The 20,747-nt window shown below is 36.4% G+C and overlaps 1 protein-coding gene across 1 annotated transcript in view; it reads right to left on the reverse strand.

Moving 5' to 3' along the window:
• Positions 1 to 20,747, reverse strand: part of DPYD (dihydropyrimidine dehydrogenase) — a 994,283-nt gene that overhangs the window by 534,356 nt on the left and 439,180 nt on the right. The window contains exons 9-10 of the mRNA XM_006169013.2: positions 18,933 to 19,040; positions 17,079 to 17,248 (exon numbers count right to left, since the gene is read on the reverse strand). Coding sequence (XP_006169075.1) covers positions 17,079 to 17,248; positions 18,933 to 19,040 — 278 coding nt within the window. The remainder of the gene's footprint in view (positions 1 to 17,078; positions 17,249 to 18,932; positions 19,041 to 20,747) is intronic.

A 20,747-nucleotide genomic window follows, 5' to 3' on the forward strand; every position in this document is an offset into this window, starting at 1 on the left:
AGAGACATAGAGACAGAAAGCGAGAAATCACCCCCCAGGGGGGATGGTCACGCCGCAATCCCTTCTCCTCCATTCTCCTCTCGGGATCTTGGGCACACGCGCCCGGCGTGAGATTTAAGCCACCGGGTCCAGGACGCGAACCACGGTCGACTACGTGGGAGTCCAGCAACATAGCCATTACGCTAACTGCTGGTTCCCTGTTTTTTTAAACATTAGAAACACATAGACAATTATCACACAGTATTTACCTTTGTATTTTAAAAATTAAGAAATTAGCAATATAAAAAATAAAGGGTATGTGGGATATTATGGATGGTAAGTATATAAAACAGAGAAATATAAACTAGCTCATGGGAGCCAGCTCCAAAGCCTAATAGCTAAGTCAGATCCTACATGGCTGGCTGCAATCTGAATCCTGGTCCAGAGGATTAAAAATCATGCAGGGAAGGACCATCAGAGAGCATCATGGTTACATCGCTGGACTCCCAGTTGACTGTGCTTCAAGTCCTGGACCCAGTGACCTAAAACTCATGCTAGGTACTTATGTATGGGTGCCCAAGAACCCAAGAGGAGAATGGAGAAGGGACAGCAGTATGGCCATTTCCCCTGGGGAGTGATTTCTTGCTTTCTGTCTCTCTTGTCTCTCTGGCTAGAGCATGTGCCCTATAGCAATTATCTCTTAAAAAATAAATTAAAAAAAATGCAGGGAATGTGTGCATGTGTACCTGAAATCTCGAGAGAATGGAAAAATGGAGGAAGGCATGACCATTCCCCATTAAAGACTGCTTATTTCCTCTCTCTCTCCCTCTCTCTCTCTCTCTTTTTCTTTCTCTCCATTTCTCTCTGGAATGTGCTTACACCCTTTGGCAATTAAAAATAATAATGAATAAAATTGCTCACTGTTTAGACAGGTTCCTTATATGTAAAATGGGGATAATAACACCTAATTAACTGGTATGTGGTAATATTTAAAACAATTGAGAAATATGAAGTAACTAAGGCAGCATTTATCATATAGAAGGCATACATAAATGCTACTTATGTTAGTTGCTCTTCTGAATTCACTTTCTTCTAATCATTCCATTATTCAGTACTATGTAGCAATGAAACCGTAATTTCAAGAGAACAGTGGTCCAATAATAAAGAGTAAAAGAAGAAAGCAAAGCAAAACAAAACAAACCTTAAGCTCCTCTTTCGATTTCTACAAAATAAAAATGTATGCTTTCTGGAAGGCAAACTAGACCTTGAATAATTTAAAGTACAAAACAAAAATGTTTCCGGTATGTAAGAAATGCTTTCTATATCACTTTTGTCATATTTGCATAATGTAGCATCTCAAAATTAATCAACATAAACCAGTTTATTGTGTTTCAGAATTGTCATGATGCTAAATTTTAATGATAATGCCACATTTGATTGAATGGTAATGCTGAATGTTTACTGTTTGAATAAATCAATATACAATGTGTATTTATAATAGTACTATTTTCTGTGAAGGGCAGAAATAAAATACTGAACTTTGCTCCATATATTGGGAGGGTGTCTTACAGTTTGATTTAGGATCTGTTTTGTCCGCTCTACTTTTATCAATCTATTTTTCTATTAACACTTAGATAGTATCTATTATATTATTATAGATAATCTCTTACTCTTTTTGACAAATTTGGCCTTAAATTTGGAAGCAAAAATTAGACAATGCTAACAAGTAAAAAGCTTTTAAAAATTTAATATAAAGATTATTAGTGACCTAACACCTGAACATGTTTTAGTAGTATTATTATTGTTTAGACTTTTGAGAGTCTAAAAACCATTAGTAATTATAAGCATAAAGAAACCAACCTCAATATATGCTCAGCTCATATCATAATTCATAATTTTCTTTATGTACCAGGGTTGATAACATATGTTCAAATATTTAGCATGTCTGCCAAACATCTGACAGTGCCTTTAAGTTCCGTGCTATAAACACTAGCCACCACACAAATTACTTTGACTTTCTGCTTTTGGAAGTCTTGAAATATTCTTTACTTTCCAATATAAGGGTTTTTCAAAAAGTTTGTGGAAAATACAGATAATGAAAAAACTATGACACATGGATCTCAAATTTATATTTTCATAAAAATTAACTTGTACTTTAATTCCATTTTTTTAATGAACTTTTTGAAATCTCTTTTGTATAGGATTAGACTCTTGGGCAGCAGATCTAAATTAGATCATTTCCTGCTATTTTGCTGATTAAGTTTCCATTTTATATAAGACAGAAGATCATCTAAAGGGAAATAGAAAGTATTTAAACCTATGTATCTATTTAAAAGTATTGATATTATATTGGAAAAAAAGAAAGTGAGAGCATGATAAGTTTTTTTGTTTTTGTTTTCATTTTTTCCTAGAGGGCAGATATGCTTGCTAGTGAGAGACAGAGAGAGAGAGAGAGACAAGGAAAGTATGAAATCACCCCCTGGAGTAGATTGCCATGCTGCAATTCCTTCACTTTAGTCTTTTCTTGGGATTGTGGACTCACATGCACACATGCCTGGCATGAGTTTCAAGCCAAAGAGTCCAGACTTGAATGACGCAGCAGACCATGTGGGATTCAGAGCCTTAACCTCCATGCCACTTGCTGGTCCCAGGCATGAAAAGATTTATCTTGGGACATATAGAAATATTATGACAATGAGAATACGGGGTAGGTAGATAGCATAGGAATTGATTTTCACTATTTAAGAAATGTCTAACAAGGGATGTAATGGCTATTGTCTCTGGACTCCCATGTAGTCGACCGCGGTTTGTGTCCTGGTCCCGGTGGCTTAAACTCACACCGGGCATGTGTGCATGCGTGCCCAAGATCCTGAGAGGCGGGACCAGCAGGTAGCGTAATGGCTACGTTCGGCGGGACCAGCAGTTAGCGTAATGGCTATGTCACTGGACTCCCACGTAGTCCACCGTGGTTCAAGTCCCGGACCCAGTGACTTAAACTCATGCTGGGCGCGTGTCGTGCATGCCCAAGATCCCGAGAGGAGAATGGAAGGGAGGGGATTGTAGCATGGTCATCTCCCCTGGGAGGGGTGATTTCTCGCTTTCTGTCTCTCTGTCTCTCTCTGTCTTTCTGGCGAGCGAACGCATCTATAGCAAAAACTTCTCAAAAAAAGATACACATCAAGAAATGTCTAACAAGACAAAAATATTAATAACAATAAATATTTATAACAGACATTCTTTAAAGTGATTTACATTTAATTCATCTTAATCTTCACACAACAGATATAACATCTGTACATTAGTTACTATACAAAAGAAATGTTTAGCTTCAAGTCAACTTTGTATCCTGCTAGGTTGCAAAAGAACACCACCACACTGGGCATCATCATGATTTTACAGATTATGCACTGAATGTCAGGCATTCTTCTATTTGCTGGCCACACATACACAAACACAAACTTCTATGGGAGAAGAAGCATTATTCCTTCCTATAGAATAGAAACTGAAACTCAGAGAAACCAATCAGCTTTGAAGGAATGAAAAGCTTAGCTAAAAATCATGATCTGACTGAAATCGAACTCTACATGGTCTTCTAACATCAGAAAATGAAGGACCAGGCTGACAGTGGTCTGATGGTCTGTTTACACACACTGGGTCTTACTAATTTTACTGTTCAAATTAACCATGCTTCTGTGCTAAGCATTGCACAGAAGTTAGTGCTAGCGTCTTTCAGCACCTAGTGTTTGTTAATAATCATTAATAATCAGCAACTCTGGGAGTTTCATAAATAAATGCTTCTGCTCATGGCACACATATATATTTATCTGTTTTGATAAAGCCTGTTCTTATGAGGGACAACTAGTACATCAAGCAAACATGCAAACTTTTCTTGTCCTTATCTCTACCCATAATTACTCAAGGTAATAAAGTAGGAAGCAGCTATCAGATTTCGTTTTTTACATTTAATAAATCAGATTGTCACTTTCTTTTCACACAGAATCAGGAAGGAGAAAAAAAATATTCTTCTTAGGTTTAATTTTCACCTCCATATTTGGGAATGATCTGAGGTTGATGCTGAGTGAAATAAAAATAGTGTGTGATAGCATGCAATAATGATCATCATTTTAATGATTAACTTTATGTAATGTGATGATTTGGTCTGATTAATATTACAGGCATCACACTGTAGAAATTATGAAACAACTTAATTTACTATAATTAAAAGCATGATGTCAACTCATTTTTAGATTGCATATAGGCAAAGTAAGCATGGGTTATAAACTATAATGAGCAGAACTCAAAATGAGCACACATTAAATTCTGGAATAATTTCTAATATGCCAGCATTTGAGAAGCAATATAAAGAAACAATAGTACTTTTAAAGATTATCCTCTAATAGCAAAACATTTAACAATTTATCCATTTTATATGAGTGCAAGACTTCAAACATATTATTTGGAATTAATATTGGTTGGTTGACTTCTTTGTCCAGTAATAATCCTAGAAAATATTATCTTAGTTTATGACTTAAATTTTTAGATGCACCACAAACACTTACGATCATACAATAAGATTCCCGTTCACATGTAAATTTAGCCAATTATTTATTAAGAACCTATTGCATACAAAAACTGGTACCAGGAGCTATAGTTATAAAAATAATCACTACCTTAAAAAAATCTTGTAGAGGCAGAAAATCAGCAATTATGTGTGCTGTGATAATGACAAAGATTTTTTGCTTGACCAAACTTTAGTCAGGTTCCTGAATCCTCTCCTAGGCCCATCTGTTAATTTCCTTATAAAATCAAGATTTAGCAAGAACCCTGCTAAGTCATTTTAGCAAAAACCCCTACACTTGCTATGGGATCATTCTCATCATCTAAACAGATTCCTCATCCTTTACTATCCCCCAGGCTGACTGATGACCCTGGCTGGTGTTCAGAAAGAATCATATTAGATGAGATTAGCCAACAAGATTAAATCGTATTCCTCGTGTTTCCTTTAGATAATTTTTTATCCACTGACCCCATCTTGTTCCTTGGCTCTAAATTCCTACTTGCCCCAGCTGTATTCAGAGTTAATTTCTCACCTGGGGATATCAAGGATGATCCGATATCAAGGGTGGAGGGTTCTTGCTAAAGTAACTTAACTCCATTTTTGCTAACCTTGGATTTTATAAAGAAATGCACAGGTAGACCTGGGAGAAGGTTCAGGAGCTTCACTAAAGTTTAGTTGAGCAAGTACTTTTGTCATATGTAGATATAGTGTACTCTAATGGCACATAAAAGGGACACTTTGTGCAACAATATGGATCAACAAAAGGCAGCATAAGGTACAAGAAAGACAAACCTTGATCTGTTGCCTTGAATCAAGGACTGTTCTACACTTGGAATCACACACCAAGTTCAATGTGCCAATGCACTGAATTTAAGTTGTGGGATGTGTATAAAATAGAAACTACCCTACATGATAAATGAATACCAGCAGGAAGTATAGAGTAAGAAAAACCCACAAGCAGAGAGTTAATGTGAGAGAGAACTAAGGAAGCCTGAAAGGACAAGTCTACATTTTTAAAAGAAAAAAATTTAAAACTCTTAAAAAGAATAATAATTATTTGTTTTTATGTAAATTCATGTGTCTTTCAACTGCTTTTTTTCTTTGAATGTATACAAATTGTCCTCAAAAAATGCAAGAAAAATACAAATTATGAAATGAAGCAAGCCAGATTATGAAAGAGAGGCATTGTATGTCCCTACTCAATACATACTGAAAGTCTGCACTCTACAGTAGAAATTCAAAGATTCGAAAATATAAAAGCATGGAGAGCAATTGTGAACACCAGAGACAGTTTGGGAGGAGGGTAGATAATAGGGAAGGAAGAGAGGGAGGGAATCAAGGGGAAAAAGAAAGCAGATCATTTAAGGGACACAAAAATGGAAAATTACCTGTTGATGATAATGTGCATGATAATATATTTGACTAGACTAATACACAGTGTATTCATGCTGGGAAAATTCATTTGGCATGCCATAATGGTATATGATGATTACATATATAAAAAAAGTATATGTATGGATTTCAAAGCTTTTTGCAACAAAACTAGGTTTGACTGAGTCAGTGGATGACATGGTTGTTAAGGCAGCAACAATTCACACCCACTTGGTCAACTGCATGGTTTCAATCCAAAAGGTCGTAGTTTGAAAGGCACTCAGGGCTCATGTGCATGGGTGCCTAAATTAGCAAGAGGACAATGAAGGAGAGAGAACTGTGGTATGGCCATCCCTCCAGGGGATGCTTTCTCTCTCTCTGTCTCTGTCTTTCTTTCTTGGCCAAGTGCACATGCCTTATAGCAAAATTTAAAAATATAAAAACCAACTTGAACTTTAATTCTATTTTTCTATGACCTTTTAAAGTACCCTTGTACAGTGACCAACATATGTTCTTAAGAAATTATACAATTTACTTTTTTTTCTTTTTTAGGTTTTCTCCATAAGGGCATGTGCTTCAGAGAGACACAGAGAAAGGAAAAGTGAGAATCATCCCTCTTGAAGGGATGGCCTCACTGCAATCTCTTCTCCTTCATTCTCCTCTCAGGATTTTGGGCATGCATGCACATGTGCCTGGCATGACTTTTCAAAGTGCTAGGTCCAGGACTCCAGCTGCACAGCCGGCCATGGGGACTCCAGCACCTTAACCTCCATGCCACCTGCTAGACATCTAATCTGTTTTTAATGAGACGATGAAAGAATTTTGTCTAAAATAAAAGTAGATAGCCTTAAATAATGATTTTAAGTATTAATCCATCAGCAAAAATAATGGGGTTTGTGATTTTATGTTGACTGCTTGGAGAGGTGTTTCTGGCATTCTGGTTCTTGATTATGTTTGGTTGCAATGCCTGTCCATTCCTGTGATCTCACACAAAGAGACACACTGCTCTTATGTTGTCTGTTCAACTATTTGCCCATTCTGTTTGTGTGCATGAATGTGTGTGCATCCCTGCATTCACACCTATATACACACACACACTTAGCCATTATTTGATTAATTTGATGTCTTTAAAAATTATCTATCTGACCATTATTTGTGCTAGTGCTTAAGATCCTAGATGACTGGAGACAATTTTACTGAATTCACCTGACACTCCTGCATTCCTCATAAGCTGGGCTTAGCCAGATCTCTCTGTTGTGGTTAATTCTGTATGTGTTCTTCCTATTCAAGCAAAGACCCAAGGCATAACCAGGGAGCTTGTTAGAATTGCAGAATTGAAAGGCCCTCTCAGATCCGATATCAAGGGTGGAGGGTTCTTGCTAAAGTAACTTAACTCCATTTTTGCTAACCTTGGATTTTATAAAGAAATGCACAGGTAGACCTGGGAGAAGGTTCAGGAGCTTCACTAAAGTTTAGTTGAGCAAGTACTTTTGTCATATGTAGATATAGTGTACTCTAATGGCACATAAAAGGGACACTTTGTGCAACAATATGGATCAACAAAAGGCAGCATAAGGTACAAGAAAGACAAACCTTGATCTGTTGCCTTGAATCAAGGACTGTTCTACACTTGGAATCACACACCAAGTTCAATGTGCCAATGCACTGAATTTAAGTTGTGGGATGTGTATAAAATAGAAACTACCCTACATGATAAATGAATACCAGCAGGAAGTATAGAGTAAGAAAAACCCACAAGCAGAGAGTTAATGTGAGAGAGAACTAAGGAAGCCTGAAAGGACAAGTCTACATTTTTAAAAGAAAAAAATTTAAAACTCTTAAAAAGAATAATAATTATTTGTTTTTATGTAAATTCATGTGTCTTTCAACTGCTTTTTTTCTTTGAATGTATACAAATTGTCCTCAAAAAATGCAAGAAAAATACAAATTATGAAATGAAGCAAGCCAGATTATGAAAGAGAGGCATTGTATGTCCCTACTCAATACATACTGAAAGTCTGCACTCTACAGTAGAAATTCAAAGATTCGAAAATATAAAAGCATGGAGAGCAATTGTGAACACCAGAGACAGTTTGGGAGGAGGGTAGATAATAGGGAAGGAAGAGAGGGAGGGAATCAAGGGGAAAAAGAAAGCAGATCATTTAAGGGACACAAAAATGGAAAATTACCTGTTGATGATAATGTGCATGATAATATATTTGACTAGACTAATACACAGTGTATTCATGCTGGGAAAATTCATTTGGCATGCCATAATGGTATATGATGATTACATATATAAAAAAAGTATATGTATGGATTTCAAAGCTTTTTGCAACAAAACTAGGTTTGACTGAGTCAGTGGATGACATGGTTGTTAAGGCAGCAACAATTCACACCCACTTGGTCAACTGCATGGTTTCAATCCAAAAGGTCGTAGTTTGAAAGGCACTCAGGGCTCATGTGCATGGGTGCCTAAATTAGCAAGAGGACAATGAAGGAGAGAGAACTGTGGTATGGCCATCCCTCCAGGGGATGCTTTCTCTCTCTCTGTCTCTGTCTTTCTTTCTTGGCCAAGTGCACATGCCTTATAGCAAAATTTAAAAATATAAAAACCAACTTGAACTTTAATTCTATTTTTCTATGACCTTTTAAAGTACCCTTGTACAGTGACCAACATATGTTCTTAAGAAATTATACAATTTACTTTTTTTTCTTTTTTAGGTTTTCTCCATAAGGGCATGTGCTTCAGAGAGACACAGAGAAAGGAAAAGTGAGAATCATCCCTCTTGAAGGGATGGCCTCACTGCAATCTCTTCTCCTTCATTCTCCTCTCAGGATTTTGGGCATGCATGCACATGTGCCTGGCATGACTTTTCAAAGTCCCACCTTTAAGACTTGGAACAGCAGTCAGCCATGTGAGAATCCAGCACCTTAGCCACCATGCCACCTGCTGGCTTCTACAAATTATTTTTTTAACTTATATTTTTTCAGAGGTTTTTGCCTTGGGGCATGAGCACTCACCAGAGAGAGACAGAGATAGTGAAGGGAAAGTGAGAAATCAACCCCAAGAGGGGATGGCCACACTACAATTCTTTCTCTTCTATTCTCTCCTAAGATCTTGCACATGCATACACACACGTGCCCAGTGTTAAATCCACTGTATCCAAAACTTGAACCATGGTTGGGCATGAGGGAAACTAGTGATAAAACCACTACACCATCTGCTGGCCCTACAAATTACTTTTTAATATTTTTATTTTATAGGACAAAAAAAGTAGATGTTGGAAGACTGAGGTCAAGGTTATTAAAGAGAGAAGAGCCTAACTTTCACATAAAAGCTAATAGAACAATAATAACATCATTCTTAATAAGGCTTGATAGTGACATATCAGTTAAAATGTTCATCTTTAAAGAATTTTTGTATATATATATATGTGTGTGTGTGTATGCATATGTATATGTATAGATGGATGTATATATGCACACATACATATGCATTATATATGTAAAGTGAATATATATAATGCATATGGTATATACTATGTATACGTGTGTATATATATGCGTGTGTGTGAATATATATATATATATATATATAGTCAGAGAGACACAGAAAAAGGAAAAGTGAGAATCATCCCTCGTGAAGGGATGGCCTCACTGCAATCTCTTCTCCTTCATTCTCCATGTGTATACACACACACACACACACACACGAAGAATGGTAATCTTTTTCACAGGTATATAGTTTTCACAGCTCTACAGATATTCCTGGTCAACAAAATCCAACAATCCACTTGAGAATTTTAAAAATAGTGCTGTTTTAAACATTGTATAAGAGGGGTCTTCAAAAAGTTAGTGGGAAAACTGAATTAAAGTACAAGTTTATTTTGATATAAAAAATTATTGAAATCCAAGCATAGTTTCTCCATGATATACATTTTCCATGAACGTTTTGAAGACTCCTTATACAATTTTGAAGGGGCACAAGCTTTTGTTAACTGCTGGCTTATTAACACTATTTTTTTTCATACTCACCATATCTAAATTGTGATACGTACTGTAGAAATCTAACAACAACTTCACCTGTCAGTTTATTTGATATCCTCTTTTTTTTTTTTTTTTTTTTTAAGAGAGAGAGATTTTTGCTATAGGGCGCATTTGCTTGCTGGAGAAAACAGACAGAGATGGAGAGAGTGAGAGAGAGAGAAAAGAGAGAGAGAGAGAGAGAAATCACCGCCTAGGGGGTATAGCCACACCACCATCGTTTCTCCTCCATTCTCCTGTCAGGATTTTGGGCATGCACATGCAACCGGCATGAGTTTCAAGGAACTGGGTCCAGGACTCACAATCGCAGCCAGCCATGCGGGAGTCCAACACCTTAACCACTATGCCACCTACTGGCCTCTCCATGCCTTACATGCAATAGATTTCACCTCACCAATTGATAGATGATACATTAATTGTAGCCTGTTTCAAGTGCAATATTTATAGTTATTGCTAAAATTTTCAGTGAAAAGTTGTCATTTTTATTTTTTAATAATTATTTTATTTAACTTTATTTATTTATTTGAATTTGACTAGAGAGGGACAGAGAGAGAGAGAGTTAGAGAAAGCGAGAAAGTGAGCCGCCAGTTTCAGGACTTGAACCAAGGTCAGTCATGTGGGAGTCCAGTGCCCTTGACCACCATGCCACCTGCTAGCCCCCAAAAGTCATTTATAAAAAATCATTTTATAAATAAACAGAGCCTTCCCGTCCAGAATCAATATCATTAACTTATCCTTCACTGAATGTTCTTTCTTTCTTTCTTTCTTTCTTCATGATAGCATGCATGTGCACACACACACGAGAGTGAGAGATGAGTACCTTCCATGGGGCCTGGTCACACCACAGTCCTCTTCTTCCAGTCCTCCATCCCATCAGATCTTGGACACTCATGCATGTGCTCAGCATGTTTCAGGCTGATTGGGCTAAGATTTGGGCTATGGTTGCCATGTGGGTCTACTTCTCCTAAACAGTGCAATACCACTGTGCCATGGAGCCAACTCTTTTAGAAGTATAAAATTTGGGGAATAAAAGAAATCTGAAGAAGCATAGAATTATAACACTAGTTTTAACGGTGGGCATATTTAGTGTAGAATATATAACCTAGAACCAAGTGCACTTTTAGTTAATTAATTTTTGACCATTCCATTTTGCATTTAATACTACACTGAATTTTAGATGTTTCAAAAAAGTAAACATATTCAGATCCTTGGAATGTCATTCCTTGTCATCATAAAGTCATAAAAGTATAATTAATATCTTAGTATCCAGGGAGTCCCAGCTACTACTAATTAAATTTGTGTGCATGGGAACAAGCGCATGCATTTACAGCATATATTTGTTTATTTTCAGCTACCTTCAGATAGCCAATCATGCTAACTGTCTCTGATTACTTTCCATGAAGAATACCAACTCAAATGATGTGCAGGTGCCAAATGTTGCAAAGCTGCTGTATCACCCTTACTAAGTAAAATTAAATTTGTCAGCTTATCAAGGTTATTTTCTAAAAATAGTCCCAAGTTTATATTTCTTGTAATTAAATAAAAACTAGAAAGCATTAGTTACTTGTAGAAAAATGGTTTGACAATAGTATATAAATGATAAAACTGCCCATGGATGTGGATTTGATATTAAAAATATCTGAGAGGAGGCCCAAAGGCATACCACACGCATGATATTTTTCAGGGTACACTGGGTAGGACCACAAGGATTCAATTACAAGGCACATTCATCCACATCAAGATGTATTATTTCAGAGTTTTAGTAACAGATGAAGGAAATTTTTACCAATTGACCAGGCATCTGGTATTGTTATGTTTATTATTCAAATAAAAGTAGCATTAATTAGCAAAACCCTCTGCTTAGTTAAAATATGTGAAAAAGAGATCATCAAAGTTAAATCAGTTACTATCCTGACAAAGGGATAGAGAAAATCAAAAGGTATTAGGGAATGGCATAGCGACCCCATGAAAATATAGCAGAATTAAAGATCTATCATGGTTTTTGCTACTATTGGGAAATTCAGTACATGAACAATAGACTCTTCAAATATTCTTTATGTCTGGGATTGTGCTATTAAAAATAATTTCATGCCATATTCTTCTCAGTAATAATTAATAAAAACTACAAATTCCTTCACCAACCTTACTTCTTAAATTTATCAACTCCAGCAGGTCTGTTGAGTCCTGACCTTCATGCCTCCTTTTAGGGATTCCCAACCGCCTAAAGCATTCTTGCAGTTCTATCTGATCTGTCAACAGCTTTTAATACCAGCATTTTGGGGGATTCTGTTATCCTGTGAAATTTAATCTCACCTATTTAAGCTTGCAGAAAGTACTGGAGGGAATTATTAACAGATTTTCCCTCATCTTCTTAGAGGATAGTGCTGAGTGATTGGCTGGTTTCCCTAAGGACCCACGGCTGAGAAGTGCTAGTTTGTCAGTAGCATCCTACTTAGCATGTGTGTGAGGCCACAAGGGAGCCTGAAAGACATTTGGAATCAGAATTACATCAATATGCTGATGATGCCTCTGCATCTTCGTTTCATCAAACCTATATCCTTTAGCATTAATGCTTTCTTAACTAAGATGGAAAGAGCCTCCAAACAGCATACTGCTTATGGCTCTAATTAGGCAGCTGGAAATTATGTCGACTTGCCGAAGCATTGGAGCAGCAGACCAGCAGCCTCAGCATCACCACCAGAGAAGTTGTTAAAGATGCAAATTCTCTGGCCTACCCCAGACTACTGAATCAGAAACTCTGGATATAGGGTCCAGTAATCTGTATTTAACAGGTCTTCCAGGTGATTTTACCGCACGCTAAAGTTTGAAATCTCTGCATTAGAGAAAAGGGATGTGTGTCACTGCAGAATGTCTTGTGTGGTGCCTCCCAGTTTTGTAAATTAAGACATTCCTGGGTCAAATCATATTGTTCAATTCATCATCTCAAACAATTTCATATCAAATATTACTGACCTTATGTTAAATATTACTGACAACTAATTTGTATTTGTCACCAAAGGATGAGAAAACTTCATATTCTGTACTCTCTTCCCTCAAAGAATGAGAAGTAGACTACAGCTTTAGATATATACATGCTGAAATGTCTAATGGTACAGTATTTCCCTAACATACAAATCATGTTCCCAAATCCCATCTAAGTCCATGACCGTAAAACAACAGAAATGCTTGAGAAAAATTCTAAATGCCCCAGTTTCTCAATCTTCATGACTGTAAAGAAATCAAGTGAGGTTCGCCGGGCGCGTTTGCGTGCATGCCCAAGATCCCAAGAGGAGAATGGAGGAGAAGGGATTGTGGCATGGCCATCCCCTCTGGAGGGTGATTTCTCGCTTTCTATCTCTCTGTCTCTCTCTGTCTGTCTGGCAAGCGCACGCGCCCTATAGCAAAAACCTCTCCAAAAAAAAAAAAAAAGGAAAGAAATCAAGTGAGGTTGAAGTATGAATGTATTGAGGGTGGGAAGCATAGGGAACACAAAAGGAATACAAAAATGTTGGTACACTATTAAAGTTTTCATTTTGCTTAAAAAAATGTGTCCTACACTGTAATCTCTTAAAACCCCTATCTTGAAGGACATACATGCTATTGGACCTCTACTCTCAGGACTTACCAGTTCCATGAGTGTTAGTATTTTAATAAACTGGACTCTATTTTGATCTACATATACAAAACCAGGTGATGGCCATGACCAATTAACACTAGAACCTCTACAAACCCCAGAAATCCCCAATTCTAAAAAAATATGAGCCCTGGCCAATGAGTCAACCTTAAAACATAGTATACGTTGCATACTATGACAAGGTATTACTTATTTTTCTTTTTTTCATATTGAGAAATTTTGCTTAAAATTTTCAGATGTAACTATGTCTACAGCTTTAACATTCCTTAACTTGGAAGGTTAATGCTAGAAACCATAGGTGCTAATTCTCATCTGAAAACATCCATTCTAATATCATTTTTTGAATCCATCGTGGTAGACAGGAGGAAGACAAAAGTGACAAAGAGAAATAATCATGGCTTTTCTCTCATGGAGTTCAAAGTCAAGCAGTTTTGAGATCATATGATTTGTTTTGTAAATAGCAATAAACATTGTTTATTCTTCTAGTTTTAATTGAGCCCCTGATCCACCTGAGTACTAAGCTCTACTGAAAGGATGTGAATTGTTATCCCAAGGACCCACTGCTTCCTCTTTGGTAACCATCATTCAGCCCCCTAACATTGTCCTTCTACCAAGCTATGCCTAGATTTTGAACTTTTCCTTCCTATAATTCAGTCACACTGGCCTACAGCCTAACCTTTTAATTAGCCCCTGAGTAGTCTACCTGCTTCTGACCCTATCATCCTATAGTCAATCTCAACAGAGTAATCATTTCTAAATTTAAGCTGGATCTTGGCACTTCTCTGCTCAAAACAATCCAATGGTTTCCTCTTCGAGAGTAAAAATCTAAATATCTTATGAATGACTATAAGACCTTGCCCCATCTGCCACTTACTTACCCTCTCTTGCTCTATTTTAACCACGCTGGTTTTTTTGTTTGTTTGTTTTTTTGGTTTTTTTTTGTTTTTTTGAGAGGTTTTCGCTATAGGGCACGTGCGCTCGCCCGACAGAGAGAGACATAGAGACAGAAAGCGAGATATCACCCCCCCAGGGGGGATGGTCATGCCGCAATCCCTTCTCCTCCATTCTCCTCTCAGGATCTTGGGCACGCACGCACACGCACCCGGCGTGAGATTTAAGCCACCGGGTCGGAGACGCGAACCGCGGTTGACTACGTGGGAGTCCAGCGACATAGCCATTACGCTAACTGCTGGTTCCCACCACGCTGTTTTTTATTTCTATTCCTAGAAGTCTAAGAGAGTTTCTCAGTCAAGGGCAAATGTATTTAGAGTGGCCTGGAATGATTTTCTTCCAGGTAACTACCTCCCCTCAATAGCAATGCTCAAAAATCATCTGTGAGAGAGGGCTTCCAAAGTCATCCTATGTAAAATGGTAACTCCTTCCTTGGTTTCTACCATACCTCTTTCCCCACATAAAGCTTTATATTCACATACATTGTGTGTGTGTGTGTGTGTGTGTGTGTGTGTGTGTGTGTTCCATAAAACTAATTACATTTTTTTAAGGAATTATTTTATTTCACTGTATTTATTATTTAATTTGACCAGAGAGGGACAGAGCAAAAATGAGAGCAAGAGAGAGGGAAAGTGAGAAAGCAAATCATCAGGTCTGAGGCCACTTGAACAGTGGTTGGCCATGTGGGAGTCTGGTGATCTTAACCACCATGCCACCTGCCAGTCCCAAAACTAATTACTTTTCAGAATACTATTTTTGTGGCATTTATTTGATTCTTGGGTACTTCTCACTAGATACAAACTCTATAAGAGCATAAAATTTTATATGATTTGTTTATTGCTGCATTCAAATATGTTAAAATGAAATCTGGAACATAAGAGATACTCAAAGTAAGTCAGAGAAATGAATAAATAATTTTACTACCTATATTTTCTTTATCTTTTTTTTTTCTTTGAGAGACTTTTGTTATAGGACAAGTATGTTCACCAGAGATACAGAAAGAGAAATCACCCCTCAGGGGTAATGGCCACGCCAAAGTCACTTCTCTTCCAAACTCTTCTTGGAATTTTGAGCACTCACGCACACGCTCCTGGTGTGAATTTCAAGTCAGAGGGTCAGGGATTTGAACCAAAGTAGACCATGAGGAAGTCCAGTGCCTTAACCATTATGTCACTGCTGGCCCCCTATATGTTCCTAAGTAATTATCTTTTCTCAGTTTTTTGTATGTTTTACCTAACACAAAAGAAATAGTTAGCATCCACTTCTAGTTACACATGCTAATGTAAGAGAAAGTGTGAAGTAAGTTGATATTGTCATTCAGGGTCATCTTCCCTTTTCAACCTTCAAAGAGCAGCATTTTGTAATGAAAACTCTGACATTGAGATCAGAAGAACGATTGAAAATATTAACTCCAAAACGTATTTCTCAAGTGCTTATTATTTCCTAGGATCTGTACTATGCAGGAGGATATAAATATAAACAAATTCATTTCTGTCCTCTTTTAACATTGACAAAGTTACTTAACTCCACTGTAGCTATTTTTTCTTTTCATTTGAAAATGACATGATTATTCTAACTGATGCCTAAGACTATATACTTCAGTAAAAACTCGTGTGATTATAAGACCATCTTGGACTTTAGAAAATGAAGTCTAACAAGAGAGACTAAATAAAGAAATGCCCAGAGAATAAAGGTGATATTTGAAACCAGCCATGAACCAGTGGTGACTCTGATCTTTTACAAAGATTAATTTATAATGTGGTTAATCTCCATGTGACAAATTACCTATTGACTACAGTTATCATTCTTGCCTAATATTGAGGCTCCAAACATGTTCAGGCATTCTAAAGCAAATCAAATTCATAATACTGATTTGAGTGAAATGAGTAATTTATCTTTCTATAAATATATTTGGTTCTTGTCCTCAGAACTAATATCCTTTAAGAATCATTGTCTTTGTCTAATAGCATTAAAATCTGAGAGATCCATGGTACATGTAAACAGCTGATGCCTCATCAAAACTAGGCACCAGTCACCTGTAAGAAATAAATGGTTTCAAACCTGTCATTTTTTAGTAAGTTAACTAATTATCAATTCTGAATAGTGCTTATATTACAGCTCTTCTTGAAAATAATGTGGCAAATTCTTCAATTTGTATCATGGCAAAATGAATTGACTGTAACTATGACCAAGATATACATCTTTGAATGCACTTTGTAAACTTGGTTTATGAAACATTCCACTCTTACTAGTTAAATAAAATACATTTTAAAGATATTAACACTGACAAGAAGAATCACTTGTACACTGACAAAGATAAATTACTCATGTAATCTAAATTAGTATTATAAATTTTCTTTTGGTTGGCATGTCTGAATTAGAAAAAAACAATTATGTGTAGACCTGAAATTTTTAAATTTGCATTTGACAATTTCAAGAACATTCTAATGATTTAAGCTAGAGAACTGTACATGAACAGCTTCATCTCCTAAAATCTGTTGGATTACAACTCCGTATTTTCTGATGGTTCCATTTTACCTCCTCAGGGACGGCTCTTATATTAACAAAGCCTTTTCTGAAGACGACGAACACGCGGCGGGCTCCACAACGCAAAGCGGATGTTGCACAGTCAAAGGCAGTGTCTCCAGCTCCGAGTACAATCACGGCTCCCCGTATGGATGGCAATGGAGAGTGACAGGCACACATTCCTGAATGATGAAAGGAAAGCCCCATTTTCAAGTAGAGAAACCATTTCTGCATGACAGCTCAAAAGATACTTGTACTCAAAGCAGTGTAAAATTGCATCTTGCAGTTTTCGAGGATGGAGTGTCACTATCAAATTATTCTGCTTCATTGAAAGACAGTTTTATTCCCATTTTAAAAATATGCTCATATATGTAATTTCATAGTCAGTACCTTTAGCTTCCCTTTTCCTTTTAGAAGGATTTCAACAACACAGTTTTGAAGCATTTAGGTCATAACAAACTGTAATCAATCAATTAAAACTCTTTGTCAAAGCCATGATACGTATTTTTAACTTAGCATCGTCAAACTTCTATGTGTTCAAAAGTAAAAGTTATCCTACAATCTGGACGAACAATTTATAGCATTTCATATCTTACAGAATTTCTAACATGTGGCCTTGCTATTACTTTAGCAAAATTGAAAATTAATATGCTGATTAAGTATACTTTACGTAATTGAAAAATTTCTGAGAACTATTTTCCTGAAATGGTTTAAATAAATCTTTCTCCTTTTAAAGACTATTCTCTGATTTTGATTGTGAAATTGAGCAATGAGAGAAACATGATTTTCTACATGTCTGTTTCTCAAGGGCATCTATATGAAAAATTGGTATCCACAGGAAAATCCTGTAGAAAAGTAAAATGGAGTTATCCTTATGTATTAGACAGCACTGTATTATCAGATTAAGTAAAACTGTTGATAAATTACTATAATTTTTGAAATAGCACCACAGATAGAATAGCTTTATAACCTCAATAAGTATAATCATTTTGTGTGGAACACTTTGTATTGTGAATTACACAATTGACACTCTGTAATTCTCAAATATACTCTAGGTGCACTATGACCTTCTTCAGAAAGGTTGCCAGCACACAAGCACCCAGTACTTCTGGGAGGAAGAAGGTGGAGATGGTGTACATCTTTAGCTGTAACTTCTTCAGAATGATTTAATAAAGAAAGTTTCTTATTTTTAAAATTGGAGCAAAAAATGTAGTTCTTATCATTTCCACATGTAATTAGAGGTAGGAATAGCTATAGCTCAGACTTCTTTAAAAATATATGTTTAGAGGATTTAGATGGTCTGGTCTGGGGGAAAAATACGACAGACTGTATCACTAAAACAATGACTCTAGTCAAGCCAAAGCGTAGTATAATCATAGCTTCAGGTCATACTTCTCTGAGTGAATAAAGAGGTAGGGCAGCTATCAGAGAGATTTCTTTTAATTTCTTAAAATTACTGTTTAAGAAGAGACCTTGAATCTTTCTGCCTGCATGAATACGAATTACATTAGATATGTGATGATTTGTGCTATTCTAAAATAGTTCCCCAATGGAAGCTCCTGCTATTTCTTTTAAGAACATTTTCCAATGTTTGTTAAAGACTCTTACTTTGAAGCAATTTTTCATGATACAGTTTAGATCTGCATACAATTCAGTTTAAAATCCTTATGATGATGCTTTATTGGAAGAATCAACAAAACAGATGATTCTGGCCAACTTATATCTGGCATCATTTTTACTTTACACTGTTATAATTCAAGGCTTGATTTCAGATCTGGACAATGTCTTACTAAGCTTGCATTTAATATAATATAGAATACAGAAAAAACATAGACAACATTAAGAACAGAAGACACTACATTATACCTGCTTTACTGCCTTTGGCTACAAGTGGCAAAAAGTCTTTAGATGTGTAGAACCCTTGTTCCTGCGTCAGGCCTTGGAAAATGTTGTCTTTATTGGGTTCTGGTAAACCTGATTAAATAAAGTTCACAAAATATCATTAGCAAGAAAAAGAACTTTTTCTAATGGATTTTAAAACAAAGAAGAAAACTATAATATTTAAAATACGAAGGCTCTACAAAAAGTTCATGGAAAAGGTGTACTATGAAAAAGTATGCATTGATTTCTTTCTTTCTTTCTTTTTTTTTTTTTTTTTTTTGCACCAAGATAAACTCATACTAGCCCAGCCACTATGGTGCAGTAGTAGTGCTAGTGCCCTGCAAGGCTGGAGGTCGTGTGGCTGACCACCAGCTTAGATACCCTGTCCCCTGTAGGCCTGAAAATGAGCTGAGTCTCTGCACAAGCAAGCATCCAGGATCCTGAGGAACTGTAAGGTTGGAGAAGAGAATCATGGCAATTTAAGACCTTGTCAAAGGGGCTACTCTCATTCTTCACATTCTCTCTCTTGTGTGACACACATTCTGTCATAAAGCTAAAATCAAATCAAAACAAAACTTGTATTTAGTTCCCTTTTCATAAACTTTTTTTTTTTGGAGAGATTTTTGCTACAGGGCGCGTACCTTCGCCAGATAGATGACAGAAAGCAAGAAATCAATCCCCAGGGGGATGGCCATGCTACAGTCCCTTCTCCTCCATTCTCCTCTTGGGATTTTGGGCACGCACACACATGTGTCTGGCATGAGTTTAAGCCACCGGGTCCAGGACTCGAACCACAGTCTACTACATGGGAGTTCAGTGACATCGCCATTACGCTAACTGCTGATTCCCCTTTTTATAAACTTTTTGAAATCCTCTTTTAATATTTTACTTGCAGAAACAAAAATCTGTAAGCAAATCAACATAAAAATGTACGTAACACAATTTAATAGACTTCAAAGTGTACCTTTGATATCTAACTAAGCAAACATAAAGCATATATTAATGTACGCATACACATATACAGAAACATATATATATACATAGATACTGACACATACAACACAAAAAGTGTTAAGGAGAAAATCATGTTCTATTCTTCATGTATAAAAAATATTTTAGATATATTAAAGTACAAGATATTTTTTTAAATTTTAAAATATGAATTTCTATTTATCTAATTTATGAATAAAAAAGATCATTCTTAAAAAAAAGAAAAGAAGGGGAAAATCTCAAAAAAAAAGTATATTTTACAACAAAAATTCAGCCACTTTTACATTTCAGACATTTTATAAGCAAGCAAAAATGCAAATGATTAACCCGGAAAATATTTTAAAGATTAAATGTCTTTACTGTACAAAGAGCTTCTCCATATCGATAAGGAACATATTAACTTTCAATAGCAATACAAAAAAAGAATAATGAAAATTGGGAGAAAAAAATAGATTATTAGCACTAAAAACGTTGACTCTGTTAATAATTAAAGAACTGCAAATAAAAAAAGTGAGTTATAACTTCTCTATTAAAAAGTAAAGGATTGGGACCAGCAGTTAGCGTTAATAGCTATGTCGCTGGACTCCCACATAGTCAACCGTGGTTCACGTCCAGGACCCGGTGGCTTAAAACTCACGCCGGGTGTGTGTGTGTGCGTGCCCAACATCCAGAGAGAAGAATGAAGGAGAAGAGATTGAGGCATGGCCATCCCCCCCTGGGGGATGATTTCTCGCTTTCTGTCTCTCTGTCTCTCTCTGTCGGTCTGGCAAGCACATGCACTCTATAGCAAAAATCTCTCAAAAAAAAAAA

Source organism: Tupaia chinensis, unplaced genomic scaffold (genome assembly GCF_000334495.1).
Source record: "Tupaia chinensis unplaced genomic scaffold, TupChi_1.0 Scaffold146687_1, whole genome shotgun sequence".
Lineage (NCBI taxonomy): Eukaryota > Metazoa > Chordata > Mammalia > Scandentia > Tupaiidae > Tupaia > Tupaia belangeri.